Source organism: Muscardinus avellanarius (assembly GCF_963383645.1).
Source record: "Muscardinus avellanarius genome assembly, chromosome: 4".
Classification (NCBI taxonomy): domain Eukaryota; kingdom Metazoa; phylum Chordata; class Mammalia; order Rodentia; family Gliridae; genus Muscardinus; species Muscardinus avellanarius.
In genome coordinates, this window is record NC_137789.1 from 152952765 (window position 1) to 152966980 (window position 14216).

At 41.1% G+C, this 14216-nt stretch overlaps 2 protein-coding genes across 6 annotated transcripts in view; one reads left to right on the forward strand and one right to left on the reverse strand.

Annotated features, from left to right (window-relative positions):
* ATE1 (arginyltransferase 1) overlaps window positions 1-14216 on the reverse strand; it is a gene marked incomplete at both ends in the record, with an annotated part of 148414 nt that overhangs the window by 77368 nt on the left and 56830 nt on the right. For all 5 annotated transcript variants that reach the window (XM_080694015.1, XM_080694016.1, XM_080694018.1 and 2 more), the window contains one exon: window positions 10606-10787. In XM_080694015.1, the coding sequence (XP_080550141.1) occupies window positions 10606-10787 (182 nt within the window). The remainder of the gene's footprint in view (window positions 1-10605; window positions 10788-14216) is intronic.
* LOC308262130 (S-phase kinase-associated protein 1-like) lies at window positions 5104-5595 on the forward strand (the record flags this gene model as incomplete). The annotated part of the gene is made up of 1 exon (XM_080694542.1): window positions 5104-5595. The coding sequence occupies one exon, from the start codon at window positions 5104-5106 to the stop codon at window positions 5593-5595; it is 492 nt and encodes a 163-aa protein (XP_080550668.1).

Consider the following 14216-nt stretch of genomic DNA (forward strand, 5'->3'; position numbering starts at 1 on the left):
GTATATATGTATGTAGTCTTTATTTTTTTGCAGTACTGAAAATTGAACCCAGGGGCATTCTACCTTCAAGTTAAACCTCCAGCCCTATTTTTTTATTCTTTATTTTGAAACAGGGTCTGAGTTGCAAAGGGCCTCAATAAGTAGCTAAGGCTGGCCGCGAACCACAATCCGTCTCAGCCTGCAAAATGCTTGGATTACAAGCGTGCACTACCACACCTGCTTGGCATGTAAATTTAAAATATACTTTCCAAAAAATATATATTTTCCCCCCAAAAGAGAATACCATTTATTTTCACTTTCCTCTATTTGTTGGTAGAGGCAAGAACAACTTGAACAAAGAAGCTATCAATATCTGCACTGCAACGCCTATGTGTAAAGTGGTTGTAATTTATGTTGGATAAATCTTGATGGAATTTCACCCTGCTGTCCAGCTGAATGGCTTGCTGTATCTGGGAGTTTTAAGTAAAATATGAAGACATTGCTAAAGTATAAGAAAAATTTATCGTTACATTTTTTCCTTGAAGGGTTTCTTTTCTTTAGCAGTAATAGATATTAAAATTCAGAAAAATGTAATTTTTAATGGAATATTTTGTGCATTTTTGTGTGTATGGTACTGAGATTGATCTCAGGAGAGTTCTACCTCTGAGCTCCCCTCCCCAATTTTAATTAGTTTATTCTTTCTTTTGAAACAGGGTCTCACTAAGTTGCTGAGGCTAGCTGCAACTCTGCAATTCCCTTGTTTCAGCCTCCCAAGTTCAGGCGTGCAGCACCTTACCTGGCTATCCAGTGCATTTTTTTTTTTTTCTTTTTTTGGTGGTACTGGGGTTTCTGGAAGCCGTTTCTGCCTCCGGGCTACACTCCTAGACCTATTTTATATTTTTTTATTTGGAAACAGGGTCTCTTAAACCAGCACAGCTGGCTACTAACCTGCGCGATTCTCCTGTCTCCACCTCCCAAGTGCGGGGATTACAAGCGTGCGCCACCATGCCTGGCGCCTTCCTTCTTTCTAATTGAACCCAGGGGCTTTCAACCACTGAGCTATATCCGCAGCTTTGTTTACAGTTTAATGGTACTGGGATGGAACCTTGCCAGAGCCAGCCGGCAAAAGTACGGGTTCCTGCCACCGTCCTTTCTCGGCATATGCATGCGTGAGAAACGCTTGAATTAACGGCAAAAAGCTTCACGGAAGCAAGCCCCGAGGAGGAAGCGTCATCTCTGGCAAAAATACTCCTTGCTCTTAGATTTCTATACTAATAAGCTCCAATAATGTAAACGGGATCCCATGAATTAGGACTGTGGAAGAAGTTGAGTCCATGAAAGATAAATTTTCTAGTAAAATGTCTGAGCCCTCAGACTTTCTCTGTATTGTTCCAGCTGTAATAAAGGGCAGTGAGAATTCAGGGGCTGCAAAATTCCTCTCAGCCTTTCTGCAGCAAGTCCTTTGATCTAAAGATTAGCTCCCAGCACCTCTCTGCCAGCAGGGGAGGCTGCAAAAACAAATTTCTACCTTTTGCTCCATTTCCCAAAGAAATGTAAAATCTGGGCCATTTGCTTCCCTCTTAAGAGATGCTAATAAGCTCTTTTCTAGCCTTGACTTAACAAAAGCCTACCGTTTGTGACTCAGCAGCAGGACAGTAAAAAACCCAAAAGTCTGCTTCAAGATTATGCATAAAACAATTATAGAAATCCAATCACCTGTGTTATAATGTTTTTGCCCTGTCTACTAACTGTAATATAAGTATTGCCTTATAGGGGATGGTGGAGCAGACAGGACCAGACAAATCCTCACCACAGCCCTATGAATCTTGATAGGAAGAGGAGGGCATGGACTAAGCCCTAGGGACAAAAGACTCTGAAAGGATTAAAGGAGATCCTAGAAGACTGAATTTCTCCAAAACGAACTTTGGGTGTGACCCCCGCCTTTCCGGACTCCGGACCCTGTCCCCTAGGGTTCACCTGTGAGGCAAGAACCCTGATTTAAATCACAAAAAGCCAAGGGGTCTGACTGTAATTGTCAGGTCCCAGACGAATCTTAAACTGTGATGCCACGGATCTTCTTTTATCCTGTTTATCTTTTCTACACTTAATGCTTCACTATTGTCCTTTGGTGTTTACACTGGGGATAAGGGTATAAGTACCAGTTTTGAAAATTAAAACTTTGTCAATTGTACAAGAGGCATTTGTCCATGTCAGTCATTTCAGATTTTTCCCGAAGAGGAATCTCCACTTTTAGCGCCATGAACACGAACTTAAAGGAGTTTATTATATAAAAAGGGAAAAATCACTGCAGATAAGCAGCTGCATAACTACAACCGAAGCCTTTGCCCACCTTTCAGAGAATCTCGGTCCTGAGCGGACTCAGTGCCTGGATTTATTGTGCCCAGAACTGAGCAAGCCGTCGCAGGTTCCGAAGAAAGGAGTGAGGATTAAAGAATTCAATTCTAAGAATTCAATTCAAGCATGGGAGGATTGCCAGTCTACTCCTAGATCGATATCTCTACTGACCGATCCCAACCCCACAGAGGCCGCCAAGCCACAAGGGCACACCTTCAAATGGCCCCACCCACCTCACAAGGGCATGCCTTCACTTGGCCCCACCCACCTCACAAGGGCACGCCTTCACCTGGCCCCACCCACCTTAGGTCTTGGCACCATGACTCCCCACATATCCATCAGTCATCCCTGACTGTTCTTTTCCTCTCTCCCATATCCAATCCATCAACAAGTCATGAGGACTCTATCTCCAATATTCTCCCCAAACCTGGCCACCCCTTACCACCTCTACCTCAGCTATTCTGGTCCAACTCACCATTTTATGTCTCTACCCTGGATGGCAGCAGTAGCCTCCCAACTTGTTTTCCTGTAACATTCTTGCAGCTCCATATTCTCCACAGCACCGCATTTTACAATATTATTCAGATCAAGTAACCACCCCAGGCCCCCAATAGACTGATGTCACATACAGACCCAACCTCACTTGCATAACCTCCAAGCCCTGCTCCACCTGCTCCTCCCCAGCGCCCCCTGCCCTCTTTGCAGAATGCTGTATGTCTTTCCCTAGATCGTAGCACACAGGACTTTTCTGTTCCTTCTGACTACTAAGGGCTCTTGGATCTTCTACCCTCCAATTTTCACATGACTGGAAGATGTTTCTGTGGCTTGGCTCCTCCAGTGTCACCTGCTGATAGAGGCCTTTTCTTTAGCAACTGACCACCTGCACTGTATAATCCAGGTCTCACACCTCTCACCACTACCGATGTTGTTTTTGTCACAGTGCTCAAGAGTATCTTCAATTAAGTTATCTGTTTTCAAATTTACTATCTGCTTCAACCAACCTGAAGCCCTGTCTGTCTTAATCATGTCTATGTATGGTGCCAGGAAACACAGACTATGTTAAACATAGATTATGTCATAGGAAGTAAGCATGTTAAACAAATGACACTTCTAAAATTCATCTTCCTGAAATATGTAAGTGACATACCCATGATGTAAAATTCAAATACTTCAAATATACAAATTAGATTATTAAATATAAAAATACAAAACTACAGAACGCTATACTGATTATAAGATTACTTCAGCCGGGCGTGGTGGCACACACTTGTAATCCCAGCCTTCGGGAGGCTGAGACAGGAGGATCACAGTTCTCAGACAGCCTCAGCTACTTAGTGAAGCCCTTTGCAACTCAGAGAGACCCTGTTTCAAAGAATAAAAAGACTAAAAAATAGGGCTGGAGGTATAGCTCTGAGGAACAATGCCTCTGGGTTCCATCCCTAGTACTGCAAAAAAAAAAAAAAAAATTTACTTCAGAAAATGAAGAGACTGAGGAAAAACTACCTCAACAGGTTCCACCAATATATGTTATATCAGTAATAGAAATAACAATAATAATAATAAAACAGGCAGCTTGTAGCTTACTCTCCCCAAATTTGCTTCACAATGCCAATTCCCTGGCTGCCTCCCCTTCTACAGACTCAGCAACTCATTTTTCAAGACCACTAAAGGAAGTGAACCTCTGGACACAGTGGTGCTCTAGCCTGGGCTGAATCCAGGGCACTCTACCACTGAACTGCATCTCTACCCCTTTTTGTTATTTTTTATTTTCAGACAGGGTCACATTAAGTTGCCCAGACTGGCCTTAAATTTGTGATCCTCCTGCCTCAGTCTCCCTAGTTGCTGGGATTATAGGTATGTAACAACACCCTGAAAGTCAAAGGACCTTCACTGTCTAGGCTATCTGTGCAAAAGATCAGAAATCCCTGGGCTCTTTTATTTTTATTTCTTGTCTCGTTTTATCTTGTTAGTTGTATCCCCAAGAACCACCGTTTTCCACTTGGTAGACTGGGCTCAGACCAAAAATTAGTCCAGGTTCAGGAGAAGAAATGTGGCATGAACCCATTGGGAACTCTGGACTGTGACTGGGGGCAGTCAGGCCCTTTGGAATTGGCAACCTTGGCCACAAATAGTAGTATGTCCTGTGTCCCAGCAGCTGAGGAGGCTAAGGCCAGGAGGATCGAAAGTTCAAGGCTAGCCTTGTCAATTTGGTGACACCCTGTTTCAAAATATTTTTAAAAGGGGGTGGAGATGAAACTCAATGGTACAGCCCTGAGAAAGAAAGAGAGGTGGAGCAGGAAGAGAAAGAAGCTGGCAGTCTAGAACATTGCTGGCCCCCGGCTCACCAAATGCTGCCTTGCAGTTTACTCTGCCCAGACCTCAAGCACCAGGGTCTACTGTGCAACTCTCAGAGCAGCAAGGACAAGCGAGAGCAGGGTGGGGCAAGGTGTATACTGTGCGCTCTGAGGACATGACGCTTCCCATAGGACACACAAAGCCATTCTCCTTGCCAGGGAGAGAGCCCACAGCAGGGCTGCAGACACTCGGGGATGTTCCTCAGATTCTCCTAAGAACCCTTCAGAAACACCAGGCCACACAGGGTCGCATGAGGCAGCAGGTCCAGGCTGGAGAGGAAGTGCAAAGCCCTGAGTTCTGGGCTTCGTTTGAAAGGCAAAACTAGGAGTGGCTCGTCCTCCGCTCTCTCCCGCCTCCCCGCAGGCCGCCCTGCTCCCGACCCTCGGGCCCACCGATTCCCGGAGGCCGCGCACCATGCCTTCAATTAAGTTGCAGAGTTCTGATGGAGAGATATTTGAAGTTGATGTAGAAATTGCCAAACAATCTGTGACGATCAAGACCATGTTAGAAGATTTGGGGATGGATGATGAAGGAGATGATGACCCAGTTCCTCTACCAAATGTTAATGCAGCAATATTAAAAAAGGTTATCCAGTGGTGCACCCACCACAAGGACAAACCCCCTCCCCCTGAGGACGACGAGAACAAAGAGAAGCGCACGGACGACATCCCCGTCTGGGACCAGGAGTTCCTCAAAGTGGACCAGGGGACGCTCTTTGAACTGATTCTGGCTGCAAACTACTTGGACATCAAAGGTCTGCTTGATGTTACGTGCAAGACTGTGACCAACATGATCAAGGGGAAGACTCCCGAGGAGTTCCGCAAGACCTTCAACATCAAGAACGACTTCACCGAGGAAGAGGAGGCCCAGGTCCGCAAAGAGAACCAGTGGTGTGAAGAGAAGTGACGCGTGCCTGACACTAACACCCCGAGGGTCGCTCCGAATACTAGTTGCACTGCTGTTTATAATGTCGGTGGCAGCAAACGCAGCGGCCCCAGCCGCCCCGCATCCTTGCGTCCTCACTGCATGTGTAGTTTGAGTACAGAGTCCAAACCTATGGCTGAATGTCTTCTAGTGAGCGAAAGTTCCTTTTTTCTTTACTCCAAATAAACACTGAACTGTGGGTTCTCTGTAGAAAGTGGCATTTTGGGCTTTCCCTCCTTTGTGAAGCGACTTCTACCTAGCTTATTGTCCAGTTAACTTTAGTGAGCCTTTAAAAGTTGACATTGTAAATAAAACAACTTGCAACTTGCAAAAAAAAAAAAAAAGAAAGGCAAAACTAAACTAGACAGGCGAAAACTAAATACATAGCTCCCCAACCAGCGAAGAGCAGGTGAAGGACAACGGCTCTATGCCGAGACACACACTGTCACACTCAATGTGGGGTGTGGAATTTTTATTTTTTTATTTTTATTTTTATTTATTTATTTATTTATTTTGCAGATCTGGGGATGGAACCCAGGGGCATTTGACCTCCGAGTTACACCCTCTGCCCTACTTTTTATTCTTTATTTTGAAACAGGGTCTCACTAAGTTGAAGAGGGTCTCACTAAGCTGTCTGCCAACCGTGATCCTCTAGTCTCAGCTCCTGAATGCTGGGATTACAAGCGTGCGCCACCATGCCCGGCGTACCTGGAATTTTAGCCTGAGCAAGTAGGTAAGAGAAAAGTAAAAAGGATACAAATAGGAAACGAAGGGGGGAAAAAAAGAAAGTATGAAGGAGAAAAACGTATCCCTATCTGCAGAGGATATAATCCTATACTTAGAGAATCCTAAAGACTACCAGAAGACTTCTATACTGAGTAAACAAACTGGGCAAAGTAGCAGTTTGCCCAGGGCAAAATAAGCATACAAAAATCAGTTGCTTTTCTATATAAAAAAATGAGCCCACTGAGAAAGAAATGAGGAAAACAATTCTATTCACAACAGCCTCAACAACAACAAGCAGCAACCTAGCAATAAATTTAAACAAAAGGGTAAATGACCTCTACAAGGAAAATTACAGAACAATGAAAAAAGAAATTAAAAAAAGATAGAAAATGGAAAGACCCCACATGCTCATGGACAGGCAGAATTAATATTGTTAAAATGGCCATATTATGCTGGGCGTGGTGGCACATGCTTGTAATCCCCCCACTTGGGAGGCAGAGATAGGAGGATGGTGCAGGTTCAAAGCCAGCCATGCTGGCTTAAGAGACCCTGTTTCGAAATAAAAATATAAAATAGGTCTGGGAGTGTAGCCCGGAGGTAGAAGGGCTTCCAGGAACCCCAGTACCACCAAAAAAAAAAAAAAAAAAAAAAAGAAAAGAAAAGAAAAAGAAGAAAAAGGCCATATTATCAAAGAGAGATGCAATCCCCATCAAAATACCAATGACAATCATCTTCAGAGAACTAGAAAGTCATAAAATTTATACGAAAGAACAAAAGATCCAGAAGAGCCGAAGCAATTGTAACAAAAAAGAGCAATGCTACAGGCACCACAATATCCTATTTCAAATTATCTTAGAGCTAAAGCAATAAAAATATAATGGTACTTTTGTGTGTTTGTGTAGAGGAGAGGGGTTTACTAGGATTGAACCCAGGGCTTCCTACCTCTGAACTGTCAGTTTAATTTTTTTTTTTTTTTGCAACCCTAAGTTGCTGAGGCCCTCAATAAGCTGCTAAGACTGTCCTCAAACCTTGATCCTCTTATCTCAGCCTCCCCTGTACTGAAATTGCATGTGTGCACCACCACACCCAGCCCATCATGGTACTTTTAAAACATAAATATAAAAAGAGACACATAAACCAATGATATATAAGACACAGAGACAAATTCATCCAGCTACAATCATCTAACTTTTTACAAAAGTGTCAAAATCATACATTGGAAAAAAGAAAACTTATCTAATAAATGTTGTCAGGAAAACTGGCTATCCATATGATGATGGAAAATATAGACTCGCCCCAGCCCACCTCCTATAAGAAAAAGTCAACTCAAAATTGACCAAAATCCTGGAAATAAGACCAGAAACTTTGCAACTGCTAAAAGAAAAAGAGAAAAAACACTCCAATATACAGGTGCAGGCAACAATTTCTGTATAGGATTCCTTACGATGCAGGAAATAACACCAAGAGTCGATGGGTGGAATGATACTCTGCACAGCTAAGAAAACAGGTGAAGAGAGACCCTGCAGAATGGGGACAATCTCTGCCTGCTACTCTTCCAACACAGGACTAATATCCAGAATATATAAACTGCACGTGTACACACACACACACTATTCAAAATTGGGGTTTTTAACACTTCTCAGAAGAAATAACACAAATGGTGAATAATTATATAAAAAAATGTTTAACATCTTTAGCTATCTGCTATCAGGGAAACACAAATCAAAACTACACTGAGATTCCCTCTCACTCCAGGTAGAATGGTAACCATCAAGAATACAAATAATAATAAATGCTGGTGAGGACTCAGAAAAAAAGAACTTTTATACACTTTTGTTGGGAATGTCAATTAGTATGGCCACTATGGAAATCAGTATGGAGGTTCCTCAAAAAAATAGAAATGGAGCTATCATATGATCCAGATATACCACTCCTTGATATTTATCCAAGAGCATTAAAAACAGTATACTTTTTTTTTTTTTTTTTTGGCGGGTTTTGGGGATGGAATCCAGAGGCATTTGACCTCCGAGCTACACCCCTGCCCTATTTTTTATTCTTTATTTTGAAACAGGGTCTCACTGAGTTGTGGAGGCCTCACTAAGTAGCTGAGGCTGGCCGTGAACTGCGATCCTCTGGTCTCAGCCTACCGAATGCTGAGATTACAAGCGTGCACCACCACGCCCGGCTAAAAACAATATACTTTAAAGATACATGCATTTCCATGTTTATAGCAGCACAATTCACAAAAGCCAAATTATGGAACCAGGTAAGTGTGTATTTCAGTCAGCATTCTCACTGTTATGACTCCCAAACCCTCACAACACATCTTAGAAAAGATTTATTTGCTCATGGTTTTGGAGATTTCAAAGGTTCGGTCCATATCAGACCAGCTGAAGTCTACAGAACTCAAGAGTATAGCACAGTAAGTAGAGAGCATGCATGTGTGGCAAGAACTATGCTCTCACATCACAGAGGACAGAGGTAAATGAGGAAGGAGAAGAGACTATATATAATCCCTAAAACCCAGAAGCCCCTCAGCAACCAAGTCCACCTTCAACATGGCTGTGTTATCCACAGCCTGCATTCAAGGGGACATTCTAAATCTAAACCATAACAGTTGATGTCAACAGATAAAGAAAATCTGATAACTATATACCGGAGTTTATTTAACCATAAAGAACTAAACTATGTTACTTGCAAAAACTGAAACTGGAGAGCATGAATTAAGGGAAATAAGCCAGACTTAGAAAGTCAAGAATGATATGTAGATGTTACAGAGAAAAATGTAAGAAGGGTGATCTCATGAAAAAAGAAGACCATGAGAAGAAAGGAAGAGAGTCAGGGAGAGGGAGGAAAAAGGAGACAGTCAGGGGAAGAGAGGAGGGAGACCATGAGGGGACAGGTAGAATCAGGTGGAGAAAGGAGGAGACCATGAGGAGACAGAAGAGTCAGGGGCGGGGTGGGGGGGGACCATGAGGAGACAGAAAGAATCAGAGGAAGAGAGGAGGGATACCATGAGGAGACAGGAGGAGTCAGGGAGAGGGAAAGGAAGGTACTCAATAGTGAATCTGTTCTAAAATTTGTTATGTCATGTATGAATATGCCACAATGAAACCCACCATTCTGTGTAACTAATATGTACCAATAAAATTTTTTAAACAAATTACTGTTTTAAATAAACATATTCTTTGACTTTTATCATTTAATAAATAGACTCAAAAATAATCTGGCAGTTTTGATCACTATGACGTGAAAATGTGACCATCAAACATAAAGAATGGAAATTAAAAACAGAAAAATATTGAAGAAAAAGAGACCTGAGTTCACAAACAAAAGAAAATCGATTTCTAACCCTTTTTCCCTCCTCTACTACATGAACTATGGCCAAACCAGAATAAAAACAGGAAGAGGTATTTTCATGAAGACCCCCAGTCTTCTTACCATTAAAAATAGTTGCAACATGATTTGCAACATGGACTAGAAGGGAAATCATCTTCTATTGATAAGAGACAGATACACGCTGACAGCAGAAATTCCCCATTTCCATTCTGTCTACTCAGTCACATACCCTACGGTGATGCTTCAGTCAACAACGGGCTGTACAGACAGCAGTAGTCCCAGAAGATTACACCGCCTGGTGATGTTGAAGTCATCTTAAGTGGTGTTAAGTGCTCTCTATGATATTAATACAACCACGCAACTGCCTAATGACACATTTCTCAGAACATGGCTTTGTCTTTAAGCAACATGTGACTATGTAACTATATTTCTCCCAGTAGACTCTTTAATGAATACTCTTCCAGTATTGCTTTAATGCATTTATACCACAATAATATAACTTAACAGTAAAAAAATATTATACATATATATATGTATATATATATATGTGTGTGTGTGTGTATATATATATATATATATATATATAAATAAAATAGTGATGACAATAACATGAGTAATAGAACATTTTAGAAATGTGAGTAGTTTTGACAGGGGAGCTTAAATAAATGTATAAACAAAACAACATAAGTACCACAAAATACAATGGTTTCTTATACACTAGAATACACTTATGGCCATCAGACAATGGCAGCAGTTCTAAAAGTGGTACTTGTAAACTCCAATATACAACAAAGGGCTCCTATAGCAAAAAATTCTTATACTGTCAAGTAGGATTTCTACTGTTATATATTGAAATCTAATAAAGTGAGTAATTACTTGAAATTCCATGTAACACATTATAATAACTGCAAGAGGCAGCAACCTTACCGTAATGCAGAGTAGACACCCAGAGACAAAAATGAGTAATCAGGATCGTAGAACAAGTACACAGATGAAACACAGTTCGGAAGGATGTCAATCACACCCACGGCAATGATCTTCCCGTCGAGCCAATACTGCTGGTGAAAGGAACCATAGCCACACTCCGGCCCGCTCGGGGGAGTCTCTGCCTATAAAAAGGAGACAAACAAAAACAAATGGTTTGTCAGTTTTTTCCTTATGTTTAACAATCTTATACTTAATCTAGTATACCTTTATTTCAATCATGTTAATAAGTCCTAAAATTTCCTCTGTTACCATCATCTTCCCCATTCACATTCTATGTTAAGCTGCAACACCTTTTACTTGAAGAAACACTGACTGAACAAAAAGATGAAAAGGGAATTTGGGAGGGAGAGATGAAGAAGAAGGTTAGTAAGTTCAGTGGTGCAGCTGGATAAGAAAAATAACTCGTAAGGTTTACAGTGCAGCAGGATAACTATTTTTAACAAAAACTAAGTGAATATTTCACAAGAACTAGTAGCCCTCTCAACACAAAGAAATGTAATGACCTCAAAAATTATTTCAAATATCTAAAATACTTCAAAGCACCTTAATTATGTCATCTTCTAATCTTTTATTGGTATATTGTAGTCATACATCTTAATGGAGTACAAGATGGTAGAGGCATACGTGGACACATCACTCATTTAGCCCTTCCTCGATCCCCACCCCTTCCCCTCGCCCCTCCTCATGTTTGGCCGAGTGACTGACTTGGATTCGTTTGGGAACGTGCATCATGTACATTAGGGATTTCGCTTTCTCCCTTCCTGTCCCCTCTTCAGTCAGGTCGCCGTATTTGCTCATCTGTGGATTTTCTTCCTTTGTCTAGAGTTCCTCCTATGGCCCTCTTTCTACCTAGCTTCCAAATATTAGGGAGAACATCCGAAATAGAAGTACTAACCAAAAGTAAAGTGGAAAGATTATTATCCTATATAACAGAACACCTGAACTGACAGCAATACTCTGAAGGGCTAATGGACTTGAAGCCTAATTACCTGCCTCAGAAATCAGAATACCCCAACTATGTAATGAGAAATAAACAAGTTCATATATATTACTGAACATTACCAAAATGATCTTTTAAATGTAAGCTCCGAGGCTTGTAGGAAGTTCCCTTTCTTTAAAAATAATCGTGAAAGAAACCACTGCAGTGACATGGAGGGAGAGTAGCTTTCAGCTTGTGCTATGTAAGGTAGGGAGTCTGGCGGGGGGCAAAAACCTCCAAGTCAAAAGCTAATCAGGTGACTCTGAAATAAATCTGAAGTCTTCCACGACCTCAGTTTAGCATCTGAGTCCAGATTCATCAAATCTAATGTGTGTGCTCATCCATCCACTCATTAATTTCAAAAATATATTTATCAAGAATAAGTATAAGCTCAATAAGCATATTCCCAATAAACAATATTCTGTTAAACTTAAATGAAAATCTACCCTACATGATGAACAGGTTGAAATGGCTTTTCTAATCGCAATCGCCTTCTCAGTTTCCAGTCTTCATTGTCCTTACTCTTGATTCATTTACTTCACAGATGCATTCTCCTGTGAGTCCAGTCATAACCAAGGTGACCTACCAAAAACATTATTCCTGTCCCTCAGTTCAGGTGAAAAATTGAGGTTTAACCCAAATGTGAAGTGCTTTCCACAGTGAAGGGCTATCTCATAGAAAGAACAAGCCACTAAGCTGTGGAGGGCCTCACTAACTACTCAGCACCCCTCCACTGCAAGGGCATATCAAACTATTTTCCCTGTTTTAATGTACAAATTAAGTGAGTGTTCCAAAATAATTCCAAATAGTATTTCCCAAAGGAGTTGAAAATTTATAGCCACACGAAAACCTGCATATAGATATCTATGGCAGCTTTACTCAAAATTGACAAAACCTGGAAGCAACAAACATGTCTTTTAAGAGGTAAGTGGATAAACAAACTGGCACATTCATACAACAGAATACTATTCAGCAGTAAGAAATGAGCTTTCAGATCACAAAGACAAATAGGAACCTAAAAAGCATAATGCTAAGAGAAAGAAGTAAATGGGCTGCATATTGTACGATTCCAACTACATTACATTCCAGAAATGCAAAACTTGAAGACAGTAAAAAAGATCAGAACTTGCCGGAGGATGGTGGGAGGGAGAGAGGGGAAACAGGAACAGTACCAGAGGGCTTTAGGGCAGTGAAAGAATCTACGGATTCAGCAATGGTGGACACAGAATTCACAGACTATTCAATACATAAAGAATGGATCCCAATGTAAACTATTTTAATAATTTAATAAGAATTTAATTAAAAACTAGGCAGGCATCAATATTGGTCTCTAAACTGTAACAAATGCACCACACTGCCATGGCCTGAAAACAGCTGTCCCCTCCTAAACTCATGTTGAAATTCAATTCCCATTATGAGGTATTCAGAATAGGATCAGGTAGGACCTCTAAGAGGTGACGAAAGTTCTGCCCTTATGAGTCAGTGACTCCGTTTTTGCAACTCATTAATTAACGGGTTGAATAGAAAAAGCCAATCTAGCCAGGCCTCTCTCACATTCTCTATCTAGACATGGGATGTCCTGCATTGTCTCAGGACTACCAGCAAGAAGGCCATCACCAGATACAGCCCTTGGATAAGAACTAGTAGTTTAAAAAAAAATTCTTTTCTTGTAACTTACCCAGTCATTGGTATTGTGTTATTAACAACAGAAAACAGTCAGATATAGATTAATAAAAGATATAAATAAGGAAACTATAAAACTGCTGTAAAAAATTATTTTAATTTAAAAAAAACTTTCATGAAAAAATGACGAACAAAATCCTGATAATTGTTGCTAAGATATAGTTCATAGGGGTCCATTATACTATTCTATGTATGTTTAAGAACATTCAGGGGAAAGGAAGCTAGGGTTGTAGCTCAGTGGTAGGAGCACTTGCCCTTCACACACAAGACCCAGGATTCAATCCCTACAACAGCAAAGAAAAAAAAAACCCTTTATTTTTTTCAGTACTGGGGATTGAACCAGGGACATTCTCTCTCTGAGCTACACCCTAGCCCTATTTTTTTATTCTTTATTTTGGAACAGGGTCTCACTAAGTTGCTGAGGCTGGTTGCTAACCCATGATCCTTCTGTCTCAGCCTCCCAGGTACTGGAATTACAAACATGTGCTAACATGCCTGGCTTCATTTTTCAAAATTTGAAGTTTCATCTTTATGTATATCCCATTGTTGTAATGTTTATTATTATAATCTCATCTGGTAAATCTATTCAAACACACTAATTTTACTGGGTGTTTGTGAGTGTGTTACTGGGGATGGAACTCAGGGGCATTCTATCTCTGAGCTACACCCCCAGCCCAATTTTTAATTCTTTATTTTGAAACAAGGTCTCACTAAGTTACAGAGGGCCTCCCTCACTAAGTAGCAGAGGCTGGCCGCGAACCTAGGTCCTCCTATCTATCCCTCCCAAGTACTGGGATTACAAACTTGTGCCACCACGCCCAGCTCCTCTAACTGAACTGTTAAGAGCATTCTTCAATAACTATTTATTAACACCATAGGAGGAAAACTG